General features: G+C 39.0%; 1 protein-coding gene across 11 annotated transcripts in view; it reads right to left on the reverse strand.

The window, feature by feature from the left end:
* Positions 1-833: 833 nt before the first annotated feature.
* Positions 834-21049, reverse strand: part of WASHC2A (WASH complex subunit 2A) — an 87671-nt gene continuing 67455 nt past the window's right edge. For 4 of the 11 annotated variants that reach the window (XM_054572340.1, XM_054572339.1, XM_054572348.1 and 1 more), the window contains 11 exons: positions 17186-17288; positions 11845-12000; positions 9938-10120; positions 8638-8766; positions 8429-8509; positions 7740-7862; positions 6679-6741; positions 6118-6330; positions 3908-4525; positions 2914-3091; positions 834-1164 (listed from right to left, as the gene is read on the reverse strand). In XM_054572340.1, the coding sequence (XP_054428315.1) occupies positions 1025-1164; positions 2914-3091; positions 3908-4525; positions 6118-6330; positions 6679-6741; positions 7740-7862; positions 8429-8509; positions 8638-8766; positions 9938-10120; positions 11845-12000; positions 17186-17288 (1987 nt within the window). In that variant the 3' untranslated portion in view covers positions 834-1024. The remainder of the gene's footprint in view (positions 1165-2913; positions 3092-3907; positions 4526-6117; positions 6331-6678; positions 6742-7739; positions 7863-8428; positions 8510-8637; positions 8767-9937; positions 10121-11844; positions 12001-17185; positions 17289-21049) is intronic. The other 7 variants (XM_054572341.1, XM_054572347.1, XM_054572344.1 and 4 more) reach the window with 7 other exon arrangements.

Below are 21049 nucleotides of genomic sequence, written 5' to 3' on the forward strand. Positions count from 1 at the left end.
TGTTCACCCTATAGTAATGAATTCAGCATCACTTATCTTATTAAGTGGATAACAATCATCATTATCTATCTTACTCTGTGGATAACAATAGGTTGCTATTCATTCCATTTTCGTTGAATTGCTGCCCAAAACTGCAAACTTGTTGCAAGTTTGTCATAAGTTCAATAGAACCAATTATCATATTCCAGGGTATTATTCTGCATATGGCTATTATTATTTTCTAGAGTTATACTTTTAATGCATAAGCATAAATAAAAGAATTTAAAACATTTCTATAGATAAGGAATTAGCACCACCGATGTATAATGAACATCCTTATTTTTCCCTCAAAAATCTGGGGAAAAAAGTGTGCATTTTACATGACAAAATATGGTAAATGGGACAAGTTGATGTTTGTTTCTTTCTCTCTCTTCCTTCCTCTTTTTCTAAAATCAATAAATTTTTTAAAAATTTTATTTTTCAAAAACCGATACTGAAGGGCCATAGGTTGTAAAACCTTTTTTTAGTGGACTTGCGGAGTCATCCAAGACAACCTCAGTGGAATCAGAGGAAACTTTCTCTCCCATTGCAAAGATTCATGAAGTAAATACTCTCATCTTCTTCCACTATTATCCGCCCAGGCTCTGCTTAAGACAGGACTCCCATCCACTTACAAGGAAGATTCCTGGTCATGAGACTGGCATTTGCTTGCTACCTCTAGGATTCCTTGACCATCCATGAAAGGCACAAAGAAGATTCTTACCTAACACACCTAAATCATATTGTGGCTTTATCAAGGCTAATTAAATTAAAATATGGTTTTTAATAAAACAAAAAACAAAAAAAACCCCACTGTGAAACATTTATTTTTAAGTTTTCAGCATGATTAAAACCAGTGCAGAAAAATACTAAGTGCATTTGGTAAGAGGTGAGTATGCTATTTCAGTATTTGCTTTTTATAATTCAGTTAAGACAATGAACACATAAGACAGCAGTATTAACTCAAGGATATAGCTGAAGAGTGAAATGTGAAACCCTATATGCTCTACGGGCCTCCAAAGGCATTCAAAGGATCATCAAATATGTTGGCCACCTTCTGTTCAGATCTTGGTTCAGGTGCTGCCTGTGAAGATCGACTTTTTGGTTTGGTTTTCTTAGCCTGGACACCAGAGGAGAAGATATCATCTTTAAAAAGAAAGAAGAAGAGTTGCTAAATAGGCAGAAAGAAAAAAAAAGCTTTTAAGATACATCTACACAAACCAGCAAAGACTCAAGTCTGGTAATATTTGGGATACCTAAAAACACTAAGACAGAGCCACACCTCTTAGATATTGGTCCTGGCTCTGCTACTAATTAAGTTTTATGATCACATACAAGTCAAAGGTTCTCTCTGAACACCATTTTCTCAGCTATGAAAGTGTGTGTGTGTGCACATGTAGGACAGGAAAAAGGGGAGGCTAACTGCATCTCTGATCCAGGTCCTAACTTTTCTATCTGTTACATTACACTTATTTCCACATTCTTTCCTCCTCTGGATTCTAAAAGAAAAGTACAATAACAATAAGCAAAAGGAAATCCAACATAGGAGTCACCTTTTTTCAGAATAAATGCATCTATTTGAGGCATCTCAATCCTAAAAATGTTAAATGTTTACGACTGCATCATGTTTAGTGTTTCACTGACTCTAGCTGTTTCATGACTCATCTCACTCAGTAATTTTACTAACCCAGTAATGTTACTGGTAAAATTCTCTCCTACAGAGATTTTAGCATGTGTGAAATAACATACATACACACAAATGTTAAGTATCATGGCATTTGTAACAGGGAAATCTTAGAAACAATCTAGATCACCTTCAACAGGCTAAGAGCTAAATACAAAGCAATACTAACAACCCCTAAAAGCAGGGAAGCAGATCTCTACTGACATAAGACGACATTTAAGTGACTAAAAGGAACAGCAGAATAGACAAAGTATATTCTTACTTTGGAAAAAAGTAAGTATACAAACCTCTAACAGTATCACCATATATGAAAAAATACAACCTAACTCTCACTGATGGTTATCTCTAGAGTTTGTTTTCCACTTTTTACATTTTCTTAATAGTATTAATCTATTAATGACAGGTTTGTATCACATTATTTGTTACAAAAGAAATGAAAATCTCTTCTGCACCTCATGTGGTGGAAAGCAGATAGAGACAGTGCTCACAGTTTGCCTGGGGTGGGGAATAGACCCAGTGTGGCACTGCAGTCCCAGCTTTCTACAAGTTAACCCCAAAGTTTAGACCTGGAGATAGAGGGGATGGAGTAGGAAGTGTGTATCTGGCTTTAGCCCAGTCCTATCTTCCAACACACAAGACGTTTCAGAAGCCCTACATTTAGCATTTTGGGGCATTTGGCATGCCTATTTACAAAGTAGATGTTACACCATGGAGCGAAAACAAACACACTTACAAACACAGAAGATATTTGGTGAGATGTAAAAGTCTGAGTTATAACCTGCTTTCCTATTTAGTCCTGCTCTCCTCCATTCTCAGAACACTAACACTCAACTAACTCTCCAGCTAGAACTCTTGACTCAACAACTGCATCACACCTGAGACAGCAACCTCTGTCAACTTCAGCATATAGGGTAGTTTTGAGCCTCCTTTCATAACACCAGAGTGTTTGTCACGGATAACTGGTGGGGGAATAGATAGATAAAAGTTAAATTATGTAATAGTAAGATAAAAAGGTCAAATTCTGGGCTCCTTCAAGTCCCTGATGTCCATAATACCAGAAAGCTATTTCATCAAAATACTAGTCCATTTACTATTTATCCATCTTCAGTCTAAATCAGGATTACATAGCAAGCCCAAGAAAGGGCCAAGATAAAGACCCAAGTCACTGAATGATAATATTCTCTATGTCATGTGTGTAATACCAAACTTACCCATATCATCATCAAATATAGATTTAGCTTCCACTTTCTTCTTGGACTTTTCTTTTGGTTTTATAGTTAGGTCAGCAAAGATATCAATGTTATCATCAAATAAGTTGGGTTCAAATGTTCTTTCCTTCTCTCTTATTTTTTGTGAGGATTTAATTGCTTCTGTAGCAAATATATCATCCTTGTTAAGGCAAAAATACAAGCAAAACAATATTAAATCAAAAACCTGTTTTTAGTGTTTCAACAATATGTAGAAATGCAAACTGCCAGTGTTCTGGAACAGCCACATGACCTGCCCCCTCTGCTAGATTTCTGCCTGGCCCGGTCCTTCTCATTCTTCTAGTCCCAGCTCAAATGTCATCTCTATATAGCAGCCTACTCTACCAGTCCTACCTGAAGAAGTGCCTCCTACCCCTGCCATCGCTCTGCCCCACTGTCCTGGGTTGTCTTCTTTAAGACACTAACATTTTCTGAAAACATCTTATCTGTTGCCCTATCTGCATCCAATTTCCCTCCCTGAGAGTGCTAAGGAACACAATGCTGGTCCTAGTTCATCTTAGGTCTCCAGTAGCCATATGCTCTATAAACACCTACCTAGAGAGTGCCACTGAAAGCCTTGTAGCCTGTGCTCAATCATCAGCTAGGGCCTGTTTGCCTAAACCCAGAGATTAAACATTCAAGCTGTACCAATATTGCTTTATATATCTCATAGAGTGTTATACCAAGGAAGCTCGCTGAAGCAACATTCTGATAAACTCTAAAAATCAAGGTCTGTATCAATGGTGATGGCCAGCCAGCAATTACCATCTATATGAAACAAAACAACTATTTCTTGGTAAGTTTCAGTTATTTATAAAGGATCCTAACTATAATTACTAAGCAAGTAGATACTGGGCAGCAACAAACAAGCCTAGTGTAACTTATGGCTCAAATGAGCCAAGTGGTATTTTTCTTCATAAAGAACCAGGCACAAAAACATACTGTCATATCCTATTACCTCAAAAATATCTTGTGCTTTTGAGATGACAGCTTGCTGACCATTGAATTTTGACTCATTCCTCTTGCCTTTCTGATCTGGAAAGAGATAATCCTCACCTTCCAGGAGAGGGAAGGGATTTATTTTCTTTGCTGGTTTTGATTTAACAGACTGAAAGAGATCATCATCACTACCTGCCTCACACAGAGCAGGAAACATGAGGCTCTTTTCTTTACTTCCCCCTGGTGGGTTGGCTGGGCTCTCTGCTACCTTTGCCTTGGCTTTTCTTCTCCCCATGGGCTGAGATTCCGTGTCTTTGGAAAAGATTTCTCCAGAATTAGAAAAGTCATCCCCAAGAGGCTGACCCAGAGATTTCCCTGAGGGGTTTCTGTCTACTCCAGGAACCAGACCGCCTGTCCAAGTTAAAGTGGCAGCTGTCAGGACTTCCTCAAGGCTTTCTTTTCCACCAGCTGCCCTGGGCTGTGACTGATAGCCATCAGGTGAAATGGTGCCATCTGCCAATCGTGGAATGGATCCTCTGGAAACACTCATGTCCTCAGCCTCACTGGACTCCTGGGCAGCCAACCGCCGAGCTGCAGGGGTCTGTGGTCTGCGCTTTCCTTTTACTTTGACCCGGCTCTACAATAACAAAAAGACCACATATCGATCTGTTAATCTTAAAAAAAAGTGTCCAAAGCTAACAGAGCAAATAACCAGCCACTCAAAAATACTGCAAGGTTATCAGATCTACCTCAATCAAGATACTATCTAAGACACAGAAGAGGTTATTTTTTAAGATTTCCAAAGAAGTTTAATAGCCCCTAGTACTCCAAAACTAAGTCATTTAACCCCTTAGTGTTCCCCACTTTTTAATCTTTTGAGAGCAATTTCTATTCAATTTCATACAAAAGCTTCATCTGCCACTGGAATCTAGAGCAGAAATGTTGGTGGTTCTGTGTCCCCTAACCGTTTCTGCTCCCTACTCTGCCCTCAATTTAAATGTGGATATATTTCAAAACAAGAAAGAACATAAGAAATTCTGGTACTAACCTTTACTAGGGACTAGACTAAAAATCACACTCCAGGAGAAGGGAGATAACACAATAAAGAAAGGTAACTAAGGTGATCTTTTCTTCCAATCAAAAAACTGTAAATTCAAATGGTAAATATTTCACATAAAAACTCTGGCTTAGAAATCAGAATTCATATTAATATAACCTCAAAATATGTCACTTATTGCCATAATGCAGTATTTGTGGTATTTTCCAAAATATCAAGTAGTTTTGAGAAGGTACAAGCTACTCTAGGGAAAGTACCTGACTGGGTCTATTTCAAGAAAATTTAACAAAAATTTTAAGAATAGCCAATTTATACTAAACTAAAATAAAAGCTAAAAAATAACAAAAGGATGGATGTTTTATTTTTCACAAGGAAAACAGGTTTGGAAATATGTGAAATTAATGTATCTGCAAGGATTATCCTAGGTACTGTCGCTCACTCACTTAGAGATCAGCTAAGACTTTCTAGAGAAGGAAGATGACTAGATAGAAAACAAAAACACACTAAAATGAAAGCAAAACCTCAGGGTTCACAGTCCATCCAGGCATGAGTCCACAGTCCTGTGGAACAGTATGGTTAGGGATATCAGAGGAGGGAGCTTAGGACAAGGGGGCAGGAAGGGAAATATCACAGGGCTGTCAATGAGGAAAGGCATTCTAATAGAGGACACAGCACCAGCTGATGGCAGCAGCCAGGTGGTGTGTGTGTTCAGACAGTGGTACCTGGTGTGACTAGAGTTTAGGCAGACAGTGTGGGTGTCTGCGCCAGGGGGTGGGGAGGTGGGCGGTGTGCGAACTGGAAGCTTCAATTAGCACAGGTTGGAAAAGATTTTAATCCAAGGAGCTCTAATGTCCTCCTTTGGGCAGGACACAATCTACTCTGTTTAGAAGATCTCCTGGTGGCAGTGCAAGAATAGCCTGGAGGTAGTGGGATTTCACTGTGGCTACTGAACAGAATGTAATTGTAACAAATACGGGCTGTGAAAAAGTGGACATAGAATTAGGGAGGTGGAAGAAGGGCATAGAGAATGAAGGAAGGATAAGGTGCCTCTTTCAAATGGAAAGTTGGCCTACCATACCTAACTGATGAACCAGAAACAAACATACAAGTTGTTTGGCTTAAAAAAAAAAAAAAAAAAAAGGTAAGTAGGCAAGCAAAGGGGGCTTCATCACCTTGTTTGCACTGTGTAAAGTGTCAGCCTGAGCTGGAAGATCAAAACTCACGCCGGCCTCCCCACTCCCAGGAAGAGTAGGTATACTTTCCAGACTCTGGATTCTCCCAGGTTCAGACGAAGGAAAAGCCGATTCTGGCAGAACAGGATTTGTTCCAGAGATCTGAAGAGCTGCTGCAGGCAGCAAGACTGCAGGGTTAATCACTAAATTTGCCTAAAGGAGAAAAATAAAACTTACTCTGTATATTTTCTTAAACACAGCAGTATATTACTATTACTGTGACACATCACAAGAGACTCTCTGTGCATAATGAGTAATATGAAAGGAAAAATGCAGGTAAGTCTCTTCATCAAGTCTTAGAATTAAAACAGAGAGTTATACACCTGTGCCCACCACCTGGGCCAAAGAACAGATGTTACAGATGCATCACACAAGAAGCAACACTGGAGAATGGGGAACAGATGAGAAAACACCTGGCAGCAGCTGACAAAAGTAAAATTCCAGATAAGTGTACAGATGCCACAAGGCAGGCAATGAAGATTCCAGACATGTTATAATTACTTGTATTTTCCAAATCCGAGGGGATGGCTCTTTGGTTTTAAATGGAGCGGGACCTGATGAGTCCTGTGTGAAATTACATTCAGTTAAAAATCCATGAAAGCAATAGAAGGAATAGTCTCTTATATTACATTTATGCCTGTAAATAAATCTGTGATGGAGCTAAACTATCACTTTTTCTATGGTATTCTCTAATGGGAAATGTATTCAAACCCCTCCTGAAGCCTCAAAACATTTCACTAAAATTATTTCCCTTATACCTCCTCTTCCACATAGTGTTAAATGGAAGGCTGTCAAACTATACATGGAGTGAAAGGAGACAGAGATCATGAATAAGATTCATGAGAATTATAGTGTACAAGAGCATCAAAACCAGATCAACTGGCAAAATTACCATGCTAGTTATCCACACAGCAAATACTATGAAGCACACAGAAATTCATACACAGCCTAATGAATGCACTGGTTCTAGGAGCAAAAGCAGCTGAGACTTAAGATGAGTCACTGGAGATATGCAATATGCTAGTCCTAGTGACTTGTTTCACAGCTAAGGACGCTGAGGCCTCAGTAAAACACCTGGTGACAGCTGCAAGCCAGAAGGGCACACCCTCTCCAGTCCTAGCCTATTCTCAGGAGGCCCTCCATACAGAAGACTGCTGAGGACAGAGACCTAACAGCAATGATCTCAGAAGAGGTAACATGAGGAGGGAAGCAAGAAATTGGATGCACTATATATTTCATTCAAATGTAATTCTACTCCAAGGTAGCCAAAAGGGAGAAATGAAGGTTCTAATGGGAAAAGAGGAAAAACCCACCTCTTACACCTTGGACCAGAATTTGAAGGTATTACAAAGGTAACAATGATAAGTACAGATTCATGGGACTGGAAGGTAGAATGAGAACAGAGATGAAGAGGGATTTTCAAATACAGTAAAGAAAGCGAGGTAATCCTAGGTGCTATTTCCTCAATGCGGAGAACTCTGAATAACTTGGGCCAGTGTGGTGGAGATAATCTGTACTGGGATAAAAACAAGAGCTCGAAGTCCTTAGAGATCAGTTCTAACCTGAGGGGTTTCCGGTTTCCATATGCTTTCTTCTTTGATACCTTGAGTGGATTCAGGATGTTTCTGGTTCTTGAAAGAGCCAACAGAGAGGTCTTTGTTCACCACCCTCTTCTTTTCTGCTATCTTCAAATGAAAAAGAATACCAGTAGTCTGTCAAGTACCTTAGACATTTTAAAGAAAAGTCATAATGCAATGAAAGAATCTTGGTTCTGAGTTTTAAAAGTCATTTCTCAAGTGAAGGGTGAACTAACTCAAAGGCAACATTTCAGAAATTGCATTCTAAAGACTGTGACTTTCTTAGGAGTCCTGTCTGTGATAAAAACAGAGTACTTACACTATCTACTGGGACAGGGGAAAATGACACATACAAGCTAACACTCATATTTAAAGTGTTGCACCTGAAAAGCATGAATATTTAGTAACTGTATTATATGCACTGACCTTACAATAACTTTAAAAAATCAAACAAATTTGTACTAAAAGAGCATGGGTTAGCTAATGTTTTAATATTAGCTAGGGAACATGAGAGGGGGACAAGAAGACACTCTCAGCAGCACATTATTTGCCATTCATTGATTAGTAAGCCCTACAATTCTCTGAGTATTTTTTTAAGCATGTAACTAGACAGTAATTTTTTTTCCCAGAAGCCCTCCCAACACACCCCAGTACTGAGCACAAAAGACTGATACCAAAGGCTGGGACTTGGCAGAACTGAAAAGGTCATCTTCTTCATCATCCCAAAAAAGGCTCCCAACACTGGGCTCTAACAACTAGAACAGAAAAAACTCAAATTCAATAGCCCAAACCAAAGCAACTTACAAAGAGAGCTAGATGAGTTGCTTAGATAATATCTAATAAAATAAAAAAGCCATGATGTGGAGAACCATATGGAACTGACCCTGGTATTCTTGGTGCTGGAGAAAAGATCAACATCTGGGTCATTGTCCTTCTGGAGCTTGTGACTAAAAAGGAGCTCTTCATCCTGAAAGACACCTGTGCTCTTGGGGCGGGCATCAGGAGAGGGAATCTGGAGAAAAAGAGGGAAGTTCATGTGTGTTTAGACTTCTAAGGATTTATCTCAAGGAAACCACATACAACTACAAAAATGGAACAACAAAGATACCTCCTTGAGGCTCTGTTTACAATAGCTAAAAACTGGACACAGCCTAAATGCCAATTAGAAAGGGAATGACACATTCATATAATGGAATACACGCATCTACCAAAAATAGTTGAGAATATATAAATACAGATAACATACATAATCTGGAAAGATCTTTTGACCCTTGGGTAGTGTCTGAACTTTCTTAAAAATATTTTTAAAGACTTTTTAAATTTATTTTTAGAGAGGGAAAGGGAGGGAGAAAAAGAGGGACAGAAACATCTATGTGTGGTTGCCTCTTATGTGCCCCCTACTGGGTACCTGGCCCACAACCCAGGTATGTGCCCTGGACTGGGAATTGAACCGGCGACCCTTTTCGTTCCCAGGCTAGCACTCAATCCACTGAGCTACACCCACCAGGGCTGAATTTTTTACTTAAAAAACAATCATTAGATCCATAATGAGAAACATCTTAGGGGTGAAAACACAAAAATTAAATAAGTTCCCTCCATCGCATTTTCCAAGGAAGAAGAGACAGCAGCTGACTTAATACCAGAAACTACACAGAGAGTTCAAGTATGTATCCCTAACTTGTCAGCATCTCAGGTCGAAGACTTGGCACAGGTGTAGGCAGTCAACCTGCCCATATGCACATCTACCTTATATTCCACTGCCTTCAGATTCCAAATAAGTTTCCTCTGTTTGCTAGAATACCTGACATTTGAAAGTTACTATTTACGTTACTTAATTTGATATTATAGTGCCCAGACTTGAAGTTCTAAAATTCCCCCACTTCTTTAGTATCACAGCCACAAATTAAAACAACTCACTCCTGATAAAATGGGTCACATTAAAAATTAACTAATAATTATTATTACTGATTATACATGAAAACCAGTATAATACAGAAATTAAGGTTAAAATTTTCATAACTAAAAAAAAAATCACAGTACTAAATCATATATAGTAACAGACTGTTAGAAAATACAGCAAAAGTATTAGTGAGGATGTGGAGAAACTAGAACCCTCAATTATTTAGCAACTCACGTGATGGAACTGATAGCATGAAATATGATTCTTTCATCCTTTTGCTCACCTTTCCTATTTCTTTCTTTAGAGGTTGGATGCCGTTGTGATCTTCTGTTTTCTCCTCTTCCTCGTCAAATAAGCTAAGAACAGTTTTGGTTCTACTTTTGGCTCCTTTGTCCAATCCGGGTGATGAAGAAAACAAATCAGAATGCTTGACTACTTCCTGTGTAGATACAGTCAAAGACCCTTCCTGAAAATGGAAACAATAAGTAAAAAAAAAAAAAGTAACACCTGTAAATACAAATTCTATTGTGGGGTCTTCCATGTTGCTCATTAATCCAGTAATTGCCATATTTGCATGTTTCAAGGCAGTACAACTCATCACACCTATTCTCAGGTAATAAAACATTGAGGCCAAATCTTGATTGGCTGTTCCACAGAGTCTTGTGCAGGTAATTTATAGCCAAAGAAAATTTTTTCAATCAGTTTAAAGCCATGAGTCCCTCCTTCCTACCAAGAGATATATGTCAGTTATAGCTCTGAGCCACATAGGTTGCTCAAGAGCTGTAAAAAAACTTCTAAGTCATAGAGATAACACAAATGCAGATCACTGGGAGGGGATCATGTATTTTGTTAATATTAACTAATACACAAGTCTTAAGGAGAAACCTAATTGACAAAATTAGACATTTAAATAGTAGAGGACTTACATTGTATCCAATAAGAAGAATCTCTAAAATAATCCTAAAATGAAGCATTTATTCTAGTCATTCAACAAGTACCACATTTCAGGCAAGTTACCACTGACTATAAGAACCATTACTACTGCATCAACCAGCAAGACAGAAAAAACAACTCCCAATTAAACGAGCCATTTACTGTGAAGTGCATCCTCATTTTAGAGTGGCTAAACTATGAAAAAATATACTTCTTCAAAGAAATGTGTAATTTTAAAAGTGACTACTATGCGCAAAGTAATATGCTAAATACTACAGATATAATGGTGAACAAGACAAACCTGGCCCCAATACTCAAGGAGTTTATATTCAAGCAAGGGAGACAGTAGTCCAAGAAGCAGATACAGAGTGCAAGTGTGGAAAGAGCTGTAACTGGAGTATCTCAGGGACTACAAGAACACAGAAAAGGTCCACACTGAAGTCACAGAAAGAGAATATTATACAATGACTCAGGTACTAATAAAATATGTATCACTGCAGCCCCAAAGAGCCTGAAGAGGAAAAGTATATGCAACATTCTGCACATAGGCCCTAGAAGAGAGATTAACCCTAAGGAGTTGAACACACAGGGTACAAGTAAAGTGAGAAAAGAAGAAAGGGTCTAAAGAGACTAATGGCAACTGCTGATTTCCAGGTGTGGCTAGGAGCCTTATCCACAAGCCTCTCCTGCAGGAAATGACAGGTCATCCAAGAAAAAGCACGCTAATGTTTTGGAAGAAAGACAAATTTCACTTTAAATCACATCAATATCAACTAAATGTAAAAGAAGAGTAAGCTAAAATCTTAGGGCAGTCATTTTCATTCAAGTACAGGTGGGGACTGGAAAAGAACCAGGGGTAACAGAAATGCTACAAAGAAGAGAACAAGTCAGCAGAAAGAGCAGACATGCACAGAAAAAACCAAAATGAAAAAAAGATGTGGAAGAACACCCTGAAGAAAGAAAGGCAAAATGGGCATCGGCACAAAATGGTAATAATGTACAATGGGAACAAGCACCTTCACTGTGCCACAAACCTGGAAAAGAGACTGAGAGGGAAGCACAAAATGGAACGTTCCCTGAATGGCAGGATCAGGGATTTTCTTCTTTGTACTTTCCAGGGTTTTCAAAACATTCAACCAATGAGCCCTTTATTTTCTGCAGTAGAAAAATGTCAGGGCACTTACATGTATATGCACATGTGGGTTTTATAAGAACATAAGACAAACATAACAGAATATAAAAAAAGAAAAAGTCCACCTTTTCTGATTCCTCAAACACATGAATGCTCCCAAATTCTGACAATCCTTTGTCACTCTCAACCTTCTGGTCCACAGGTTTCACTCCAAATTGTGCCTCCTTCTCTTCTTCATTGCTGAACAGCAAAGGCGGTACCTCAGGGACAGTCTCTTTTTTCTACCAAAAAATGAGTAAATGACATCTTCATGAAAAATAATCACAGAACCACTTGAAAATGGAGTACAGCTACTCCCCAGAGGAACGGCTCACATGTCTGATTCCTCAAACCTTTGGAGTGGTAAAACTGGGCAAAATAACCTGTGACTAGGCCTAAAGCAGCACTGTAACCCAACTGTTTACAAAGATAACAAAAAAGCAGAGATTACAGCTAAAACTGAAAATTAAAAATTCTTTAGAATTAGCATCACTGTCTTAGCTATCTGTACCGATAGCTTATTAACACCCACAGAAACTTTCTTCTTCTATTCATGTTATTGTTCCCCTTCCTTTTCTCATATATACCCCTTGCCTTGCGTCCTAATTAGAATATCAGGGTACTATTTGGGTTTCTGCCTGCATCAGTGCTTCCTGAACAGCTCTTCTTTTGGAACTCAAATAAATGCTTGTTTTCTCTCACGGTGGCCTTTTATTTTTAGGTTAACATTCAACAACAACATAAATGTGCTATCATTGCAATGTATAAAACAAGCTGAAACCACAGATCTCTTTAAGGAGTTGGCTAAGTGTAGTGGTGGGAGAGAAAGCAAGGGAGGCAAGCTACTCCCTGGGCCCAGCCTGGCAGGAAGCCAGGAAACCATTAACTCCCCCATTGCTTTCCCTTTTCCCTACAGCCAATTAACAGCTAGATAGAAGGACACTGCTGTCTGCAAGGTTTACTTTGGTAGACTTAAATTTTGTTCTCTTGGCTCACACGAGCACTAACAAGAAAGACTGTCCCTTCAGTAACCCACCCTCATTTAAGTCCTAAAAAACACGCCTCTGGGTGGAGATTTAACATGTTAATGAGACATGCTAACCATGAAGAAGCATGCCATTCCACTGCTGAGGCACCAAAGTCCCCACCTCAACATACTTAGACTTGCCACACAGACAGCATCCTTCCTGCATCAACTTCTTTAAAACATTTTCCCAGGCTTTGTTCAGGGGCAGCAGCACACTCTGTCTCCCTCCGGATGCTGTGACTCTCACATATACAAGCTTTTTAATAAACCTCTCACCTGAGTACAATTTTTGTGGAGAACTACTTGATGTTCATCTCAGCAGTTCCCACGAACCCCAGATGCTAGTAACAGTAGGACAGGATAGTGAAATGGGCACAAGGAAAAAGAAGAAATAAACACTACTACCACAGACTTGCAGATATGGCACTTCAGAGTTTGTGCTACCATATCTTCTGCATCTGTCTTCTTGTGTCTCATTTCCACAGATACTGCCATCGCTTAGATCCTTACCTTTGCCAGGAAGACAATTTCTCATCTCCTTTTTGCCTCCCTCCTCTTATCTATTATCACTAGATAACATCTTCTAGAGCTGTCTTGCTAAAATAAAACACCAGATTACTTCATCTCCCACCCCAGAAATGCACTACTTGCATTAAGCAAAGGCTAAACATGACAATCAACTAACACCTCATTATATCCCTTTATTCATCTGCACCTCATCAGTCCTCACTATTCCTTAAACCTACTGTAAACTTTCACACTGCCGTGCCTTCTCCTTACTATAGAGCAAACCCTCATCTTTCAAGGTTTTCCTGCTCTCTTAGGTATTATTTGCTTTATTGGTAAGAATATTACTTAAATTTCTATCTAGCCCTTACTTTCTTCTTAAATTACATTAACAGCTATCACACATCTGTCTGTCCATTTACTTAATGAATCACAGAGCATATTTCTACACCAATTATGGTATTTTACATCAATTAGGGGCTTCAACACAAGATTACGAGCACTTTGCCCCATGTCTCATCTGTCATCTAAGAGGAGGAAATTTCAGAGATTAGGAAACTGAAGTAATGTGACTTGACTAGAGTTATCAGCATACTTGGGGCAAGTAACATCAAAAATTCTTGAGAAAAAATATAACTCTATCATACTACTGGGTTAGATAGTATATCTAATATAGTCAAGTTAGGAAGACAGATTTGGAAACTAAAGAAGAACATTACTGTAATAGAAAAAAACTACAAATGAAGTAAGAATAATGGGTAAGGAAAATTTTAGTTATTGTTAGGAAGAGATCCTTAAAATGTGTAATCATCTGAATTTCAAATAAAAAACTGGAAACCCCCAAAAGAGTTTAAGATGAAACTCAAAAAGAGGTAAGACAAAACTGAAATAATATAAGGAAAAAATTTTTGTGCAATGTGGGCTCACTGAAAACAACATGTAACTTCGATGCAAGCTGAGGGTAAAAAAAGAGAATTATGGTAAAACATATTCTCCCTTCAAGTAACTATGGGGCTTAAACCAAGGAAAATGCTACCCAAACTACTGGTTTTAAACCTTCCTAAAGATAAGCTGACCCTTCATTGTTGTCATAAACTTAATTTTCTTGATAGGATTACAAGTCAGTCACATTTACCTTACTTTAAAATATTCTAAGACTTCTAAACAGAAAATATCTTTGATATGCTTTGTCTAAAGGGGATTATATTTCACAAATGGTAAAAATTATGTGTGCAGGTTGTTCAGCTACTTACACTGTGAATCTCTGACCTTTGTCTTATTTAATAATCATAATACTACGGGTTATACAGTTTTTCATTTCCAGAACCTTCAAAAATTCCTTAGATTACTGCTTATTTAACCAGAGTAACTTATACTCATAAATTACAAAGAAAAAACCACTAACATCTCCTGACTCTTTTAACTATGGAGCCACTAGATACCCTATTTAGGGAGATGCAAGGACAGGTGATTCACAAAAAGGATTTTGAACACCTCAAAAGCAACAGCAGGAGCCCCACAGCCCAGAAGACAGAGTGCTCCCCTAATGTTAAATGCTTCTAACACAAACTGTGTAACCCTACTTAATGGGAAAGTGGTTAGGAAAGAATTCCTCAGTCATTAACTTGCATGTGCCTGGTCTGGGGGAGTTTTCATAGGACAAGTTAACATTTGTACTATAGTTGAAAATATGAAGTCTATTTCCAGACAAAAGGAACAACCACCTCTTCCGCAGTATTCTGGGACATGATAAGTTACCTAGAGTACTTGGTATGTGAGACTGGAAAAAAGGAGTCCAGTTTGAATGAAATTAAAGGTAGCATGGTAGGCTCAGTTGAGGTACTGTAACAAGAGCATGGCAGGATCGGTTATCTTAAGAAGAGAACTAGTGCAACAGCAAGAATAGATGAAGGAAAGGAGCACTGACAGAGAAGCCAGTTAAGAAATTATCTGAATAGTAAAGGTTAAGGCAGTAGGGATAGGAAGAAACATTCCTAACAACCTTGCAGAAAGCAGTGGTGATTACACCAACAAAGGAGAAACAGTCACACATATCCTGGTATAGTTATACTGTGGAGTACTATATGGAAATGGCAAAGAGCAAAATGACAAAAATGCTGCAGGACAAAAAGGATGCATAAAAATGTACAAACACTCCAATTTAAATTTTTCTAAACATAAATGTTTAGAAACAGGCCTAAAAAATTGACAACAGTTACCGATGATGACATCTAGGGAGAAGTTAGCAATCTCTAGGCATTTTTAAAACTTTTTCTTAAGAAAGTATGCATATATTATTGTGTAATTTAAAATAAGCTTTAAACAAAACAAATATTTAAGAGGCATAGAAGAAGAGCCAAGTATCAACCTGTAGAAACAGAAACTTTGAGTCTCCTTTACTGCCACAGGCCTCCTTCAATGCTCACCCCAGGAGGAGCAATGTACCTGGGAATGTGCAGGCATCAGGGATTTGTTCACCTGTCATTTTGGTGGGAGGGGAGGGCTTTCTTCATCCAGCCCAGTGGAGGAGCTGCCATTTTGGATTCTGTGGCTGCTCCCACATGGGAGGAGTGCCAGGAGATTCAGCAATTCTTCCCAGTCTTGCAGGTCTTTCTGCCTCTAGCACATGCCAAATTGGAGTGGTCTGAGCTTGGGGCTGAAGGTCCTCATAGAAGGCTGTGAGTCGGTTTGATTCTTGGCCTTCTAAGCTAACCTAGCTCAGATAAAGGTGTTCTTCATGGGGTCAAGCTTAAGAAGTTCTAAGTTTCTCTTTGAGTCTAGTAGCAATGGCCAGATGGCAAGAGAATATTGCTTGGCCTCACTCTGTTCTATGTGCATACTCATATGTACCCACTTTGGGAACGTGTTGAGGAAGGATTAATGACCAGTCACAGACAGGACTCCATTATGTGTAGTTTCCCTGAAAAATTATTATCATAATGCCACCTTCCTCTTATTCTTTAACACTCCTTTTAGACTTAACCAACATCAAGATTGGCTAAATTTTTTAGCTTGGGTGATCATGATAGTGATGCCACTTGGAAGTAATCACTGGAAGGATATTTAGACCATAAGCTGCTGACTGGATACTTTTTTCTTACCATATACTTAAATTTTTTTTAAATTGTAGTAAAAAACATCTAATGTAAAATTTATCATTTTTGCCATTTCTTAGTGTATCGCTCCATAATGTTAAAAATATTCACATTATTATGCAACAAATCTTTAAAATGTTTTCATCTTGCAAAACTGAAACTCTGTATCCATTAAACAACTCCCCATCTCCCCCAATCCCTAGCCTCTGGCAATCACCACTCTACTTCCTGTTTCTATAAATCTGACTACACAGGTACCTCATGTAAGTGAAATTATATAGGTCTTGTCTTTTTGTGATTGGCTTATTTCACTCAGTGTACTGTCTTCAAGATTCAAACATGCAGCATGTCAGAATTTTCTTTCTTTTTAATGACTGGCTACTAACATTAAAACCAGGACCAGAGTCTTAGTACTTAAAACATGCTCTGAAAATAGATAATTCATGCTTGAACTGCCCTGGTCTAATGGTAGCGCAACTCCACGCGACTGGCACTAAACCTGGCGATTACTCCAGGAGAAATGCAGCAGCACTCCCCCCCAAGACTCTGGGACCTACACCTGATGCTGAAACAGGGCCACATGACATGAACGAATCCTTTTCTCCAGGCTCTGAATGTGTACTTCACCTATAACATACCATTAACCAAAAAAATCACTCTTTAAACCTACGCAATGAATTTTTCCATCAGACTGACTCAGCCTCCAAGGCCAGGTTTTAGGAACAGATTCAGAAAAGTATCCATATTTATGTAACATCACCTCAAGGATACTTCCTAAACCTAAGAGGTTAACAATACCATTGGCGCGGGAGGAACAGATGTGGGAGGAGAGCCAAACAGAGAGCTTCCACAATCAGCATCGTCTTCAAAGAGGAGTGATGCTCTTTGGGTCTTCTTGTGGCTATATAAACAAACAAAAGTCAAATAAAAGAAAAATGTTATTTTTTTAAAATATAATATCCTTTCTTGGTCACACCTATAGAAGCTACCACTACCACTACCACTAAAACACCTGAGCCATCTGTTGACCTTACACAGTTGAAAGCAAACAAGAGAAACCTTTGAAGGAGGTGCAGTTTTTGTCTGGCAAAAAAACATCAGCCTATGTCCCTCATCCTTATGGTACAAAAGTCCAGGGGCCTCCTTAATGAGATTTCTGGTATTTTTAAGCATCTAAGATAGTTATTTTTTAACTAGCCATAGCAGGAGAAAATCTTATGTATGACTTTCTGAACAAGTACTTTCTTAACAAACACACACACAAATAAAAACCCCAACCCACAAAAAAAGATTTCATGACAGATTCTGAAGGTTAGTTGGAGAAAAGCTAGTTTTTTCTGGACATAGATAACTAAAGAGGAACAAAGACAGTTAAAGGTTAACCTTGGCCCTTGTTCCACATCTCAACAAACTGCTGGTTAAATTAGGCCCTCTCATGGAGATCTGTCCTCAGAAGAAAAACATGCTGCTCAGTGAGCTAGAGTATTTCTCGTTATAAACAGGTTAAGTATTCTGATTATTTAAAAAGTACAGACATCACTGACAGCTCTCAGGGTGGAAGGATTGAACAGAAAAAGAAACAAAAACAGCCCTATCGGTGCTCAGCGGATTGAGCATCAGCCTGCAAACCAAAAGGTCGCCAGTTCAATTCCCAGGTATGTGTAGGGCACATACCTGGGTTGCAGGCCAGGTCCCTAGCAGAGGACATGTGAAATGCAACCACACATTGATGTTTCTCTTCATCTCTTTCTTCTTCCCTTTCCCTCTCTAAAAATAAATAAATAAAATCTTAAAAAAATAAAAGAAACAGAAAGAGAATGAACTCTTGGAAATGGACAACAGTGTGGTGATTGCAGGGGGCGGGGGTGGGTGGAGGCAGAAGAGTGTATAGGGGAGATAAATGGTGATGGAAAAAATGTTTTAAATAATACCTCATAATAAAGTTATCTGTGCCTTTGTCTGCCACATAAAATTTATCCTTTTATAGAGTACAATCACTGATTTTTCATATATTCAGATTTGTGCAACTATCACCATAATCTAAGTCCACAAAATTTCCATTAACCCAAAATGAAACTCCATACCTGTTAACAGTCATTCCCAATTCTCCTTTCCCTTCAACACCAAACAAACATTAATCTACATTCTGTCTCTATGAACTTTTCAATTCTGAACATTGTATAAAAATGGAATCACACGTGTCCTTCTGTGACTGGCTTCTTTCAATTAACAGAATATTTCCAAGATTCATCTATCCATATCGTAGCATGAATTAGTTCTCTATTCCTTCTTACTGCTCAATAAGACTCCACTGTATGAATATAACATATAAGGTCTGTCCAGAAAAAATCCAGCCATTGATAATATAACAAGAACGGTTTGAGTGACATCAATGTAACCTGCTGGGTCAAAGAGAATGGACTGGAATGCACATGCATAAACAATGATAACTTCACTATACTAGTCAAAGGGGGCGGTAGACACCATTGAATGAGCATGTGTACTGTATGGCCATTGCATTCAAAATAACTGAGCAAGTGGAGTAAAAAATCCACACCAAATTTTGCACTAAGCCTGAACATTCCTCCATGGACACTACTTGGATGATCGAGAAGGCCACAGCTATGTGCAATTGGGGATTGGTAGCTTCATTACAACAACGTGCCCACTCACACATCACATCTCCTGCAGAGATTTCCAGCGAAACATCAAATCACTCAGGTGACTCAGCCTCCCTATAATCCAGATTTGGCACCCTGAGACTCCTGGCTTTTCACAAAATTAAAATCCCCTTTGGAAGGGAAGAGATTTCAGACTGTCGATGAGATTTAGGAGACTCCAACAGGGCAGATGATAACGACTGGGAGAACTATGTGAGGTCCTAAGATGCCTACTTTGATGGGGAGGTGTCATTGTCCTATGTACAATGTTTCTTGCATCTTGTATCTTCTTCAATAAATGTCTCTATTTTTCATATTACATGGAGGAACACATTCTGGACAGACCGTATTTTGTTTATCCTTTCAACCAGTTGATGGACTTTTGGGTTATTTTCAATTTTTGGCTAGTATGAAAAATTCATGGACAAGGTTTTATGTGGACATGTCTTGATTTCTCTTGAGAATATATTTCAGAGTGAAATTAAGTCATGTGGTAACTCCACATTTAATTTTTTAAAGAACTGTTAGACTGTTCTCCAAAGTGGCTGCAGCATTTTACATTCCTGGTAGCAAAATTTATGAGGGTTCTAGTTCCTCCACATCCTTTCCTACACTAACTGTCTGTAAAATCTTTCTTTTTTAAGGTAAGAATCTCTTGAAAGCTTTAAACTATTTCTTAAGAAAAATACCCATACTAAATTTTACAGACAAATTCTGGACCAATGGGAGATGGAATGAGTCTGGAACAGAAAAAGCATTACTAAAAGCTAGGAATTCTGTGTAATTGGTACAGAGACCTACAAATGACACTTGTTTCCAGATCTCTAAACGTGTGACCATGGGTATGTGGTAGAGACAAGAGGAGGGGATGTACATGAAAACATTTAACTTCTAAACATTGTAGAAAATACGGACTTCTGGTCAAGATGGAGGTGTAAGTAGACACGCTTCAGCTCCTCGTGCAACCACATACAGAATTACAAGTATATCTCAAAACAAGTAACAACCAGAACTGTCACAAAATCAAGCCGTATGGAAGTCCAACAACCAAGGATTTAAAGAAGCTACATTCTTTCACATGGGTAGGAGGGGCGGAGTCGCAGAAATGGGCAGAGAGGTGGGAAGACGTGGTGGCAGAATGGGCAGTCCACACTCTCATGTTGTGGATAAAACTCAGGAGGGACATTCTGGAAGCCAGCGATCCAAGCCCTAGGCCAGACTGCACAGCCCAGATATCCAGTGCTAAGAAGATAGATCCTCACAACTTCAGGCTGTAAAAACCAGTGAGGATTGGTACAGAGGAGAAAACCGCTGGATTTTCAGGAGACTGAACTTAAAGAGCCTACCTGGACATAGAACATATGCAAACCCACCCACTCTGGTATTCACCACCAGGGTAACAACTGAAAGAGCAAGAGTCACATACAAGAAGTGACTGGAAAGGGAGCAAATGCCAGGCAAGCCTCCAGAAGCCAGGCAGTTGGACTGTCGCCTATCCTAAACCTGCCCCTACACAGAGCCACGAAGTGGTAAAGCAGGTTGCTCTGCCATGGAGACTACCGAAGGCTCCACCCAAACAACTTACAGGTGCCTTTTCTAAGACAGGAAGTTAAAGTAGCTCTACCTTATACACAGAAACAAAAACAAGGAGGCTACCAAATTGAAGAGACGAATATGGCCCAAATGAAAGAGTAGAACAAAACCCCAGAAAAAGAACTAAACAGAGAGAAACAGGATGGCAGAGGAGTGAGTGGAAGTCACATGGACCTCCTCCCAAGACCAACCTGTAATTACAACTAAATTATGGAGAAATCACCTGGAACTAACAACTAAACAAGAGTGAGAGAGGAGCCTTGTAATCTTGAAGAAAGAAGAATCAACTTAGCACAATCTTAACTGGTACGGAGAGCGGTAGAGACTCAAGAAGGAGTGCGAGGCGCCCATGGTAGGCAGCACCAGAGGGATATTGAAATGGCCAGTTGGATCCCCCTGAGAAGACTGG

This window comes from Pteronotus mesoamericanus, unplaced genomic scaffold, assembly GCF_021234165.1.
Source record: "Pteronotus mesoamericanus isolate MK-2021 breed Mesoamerican mustached bat unplaced genomic scaffold, CSHL_Meso_final contig_230, whole genome shotgun sequence".
Taxonomy (NCBI): domain Eukaryota; kingdom Metazoa; phylum Chordata; class Mammalia; order Chiroptera; family Mormoopidae; genus Pteronotus; species Pteronotus mesoamericanus.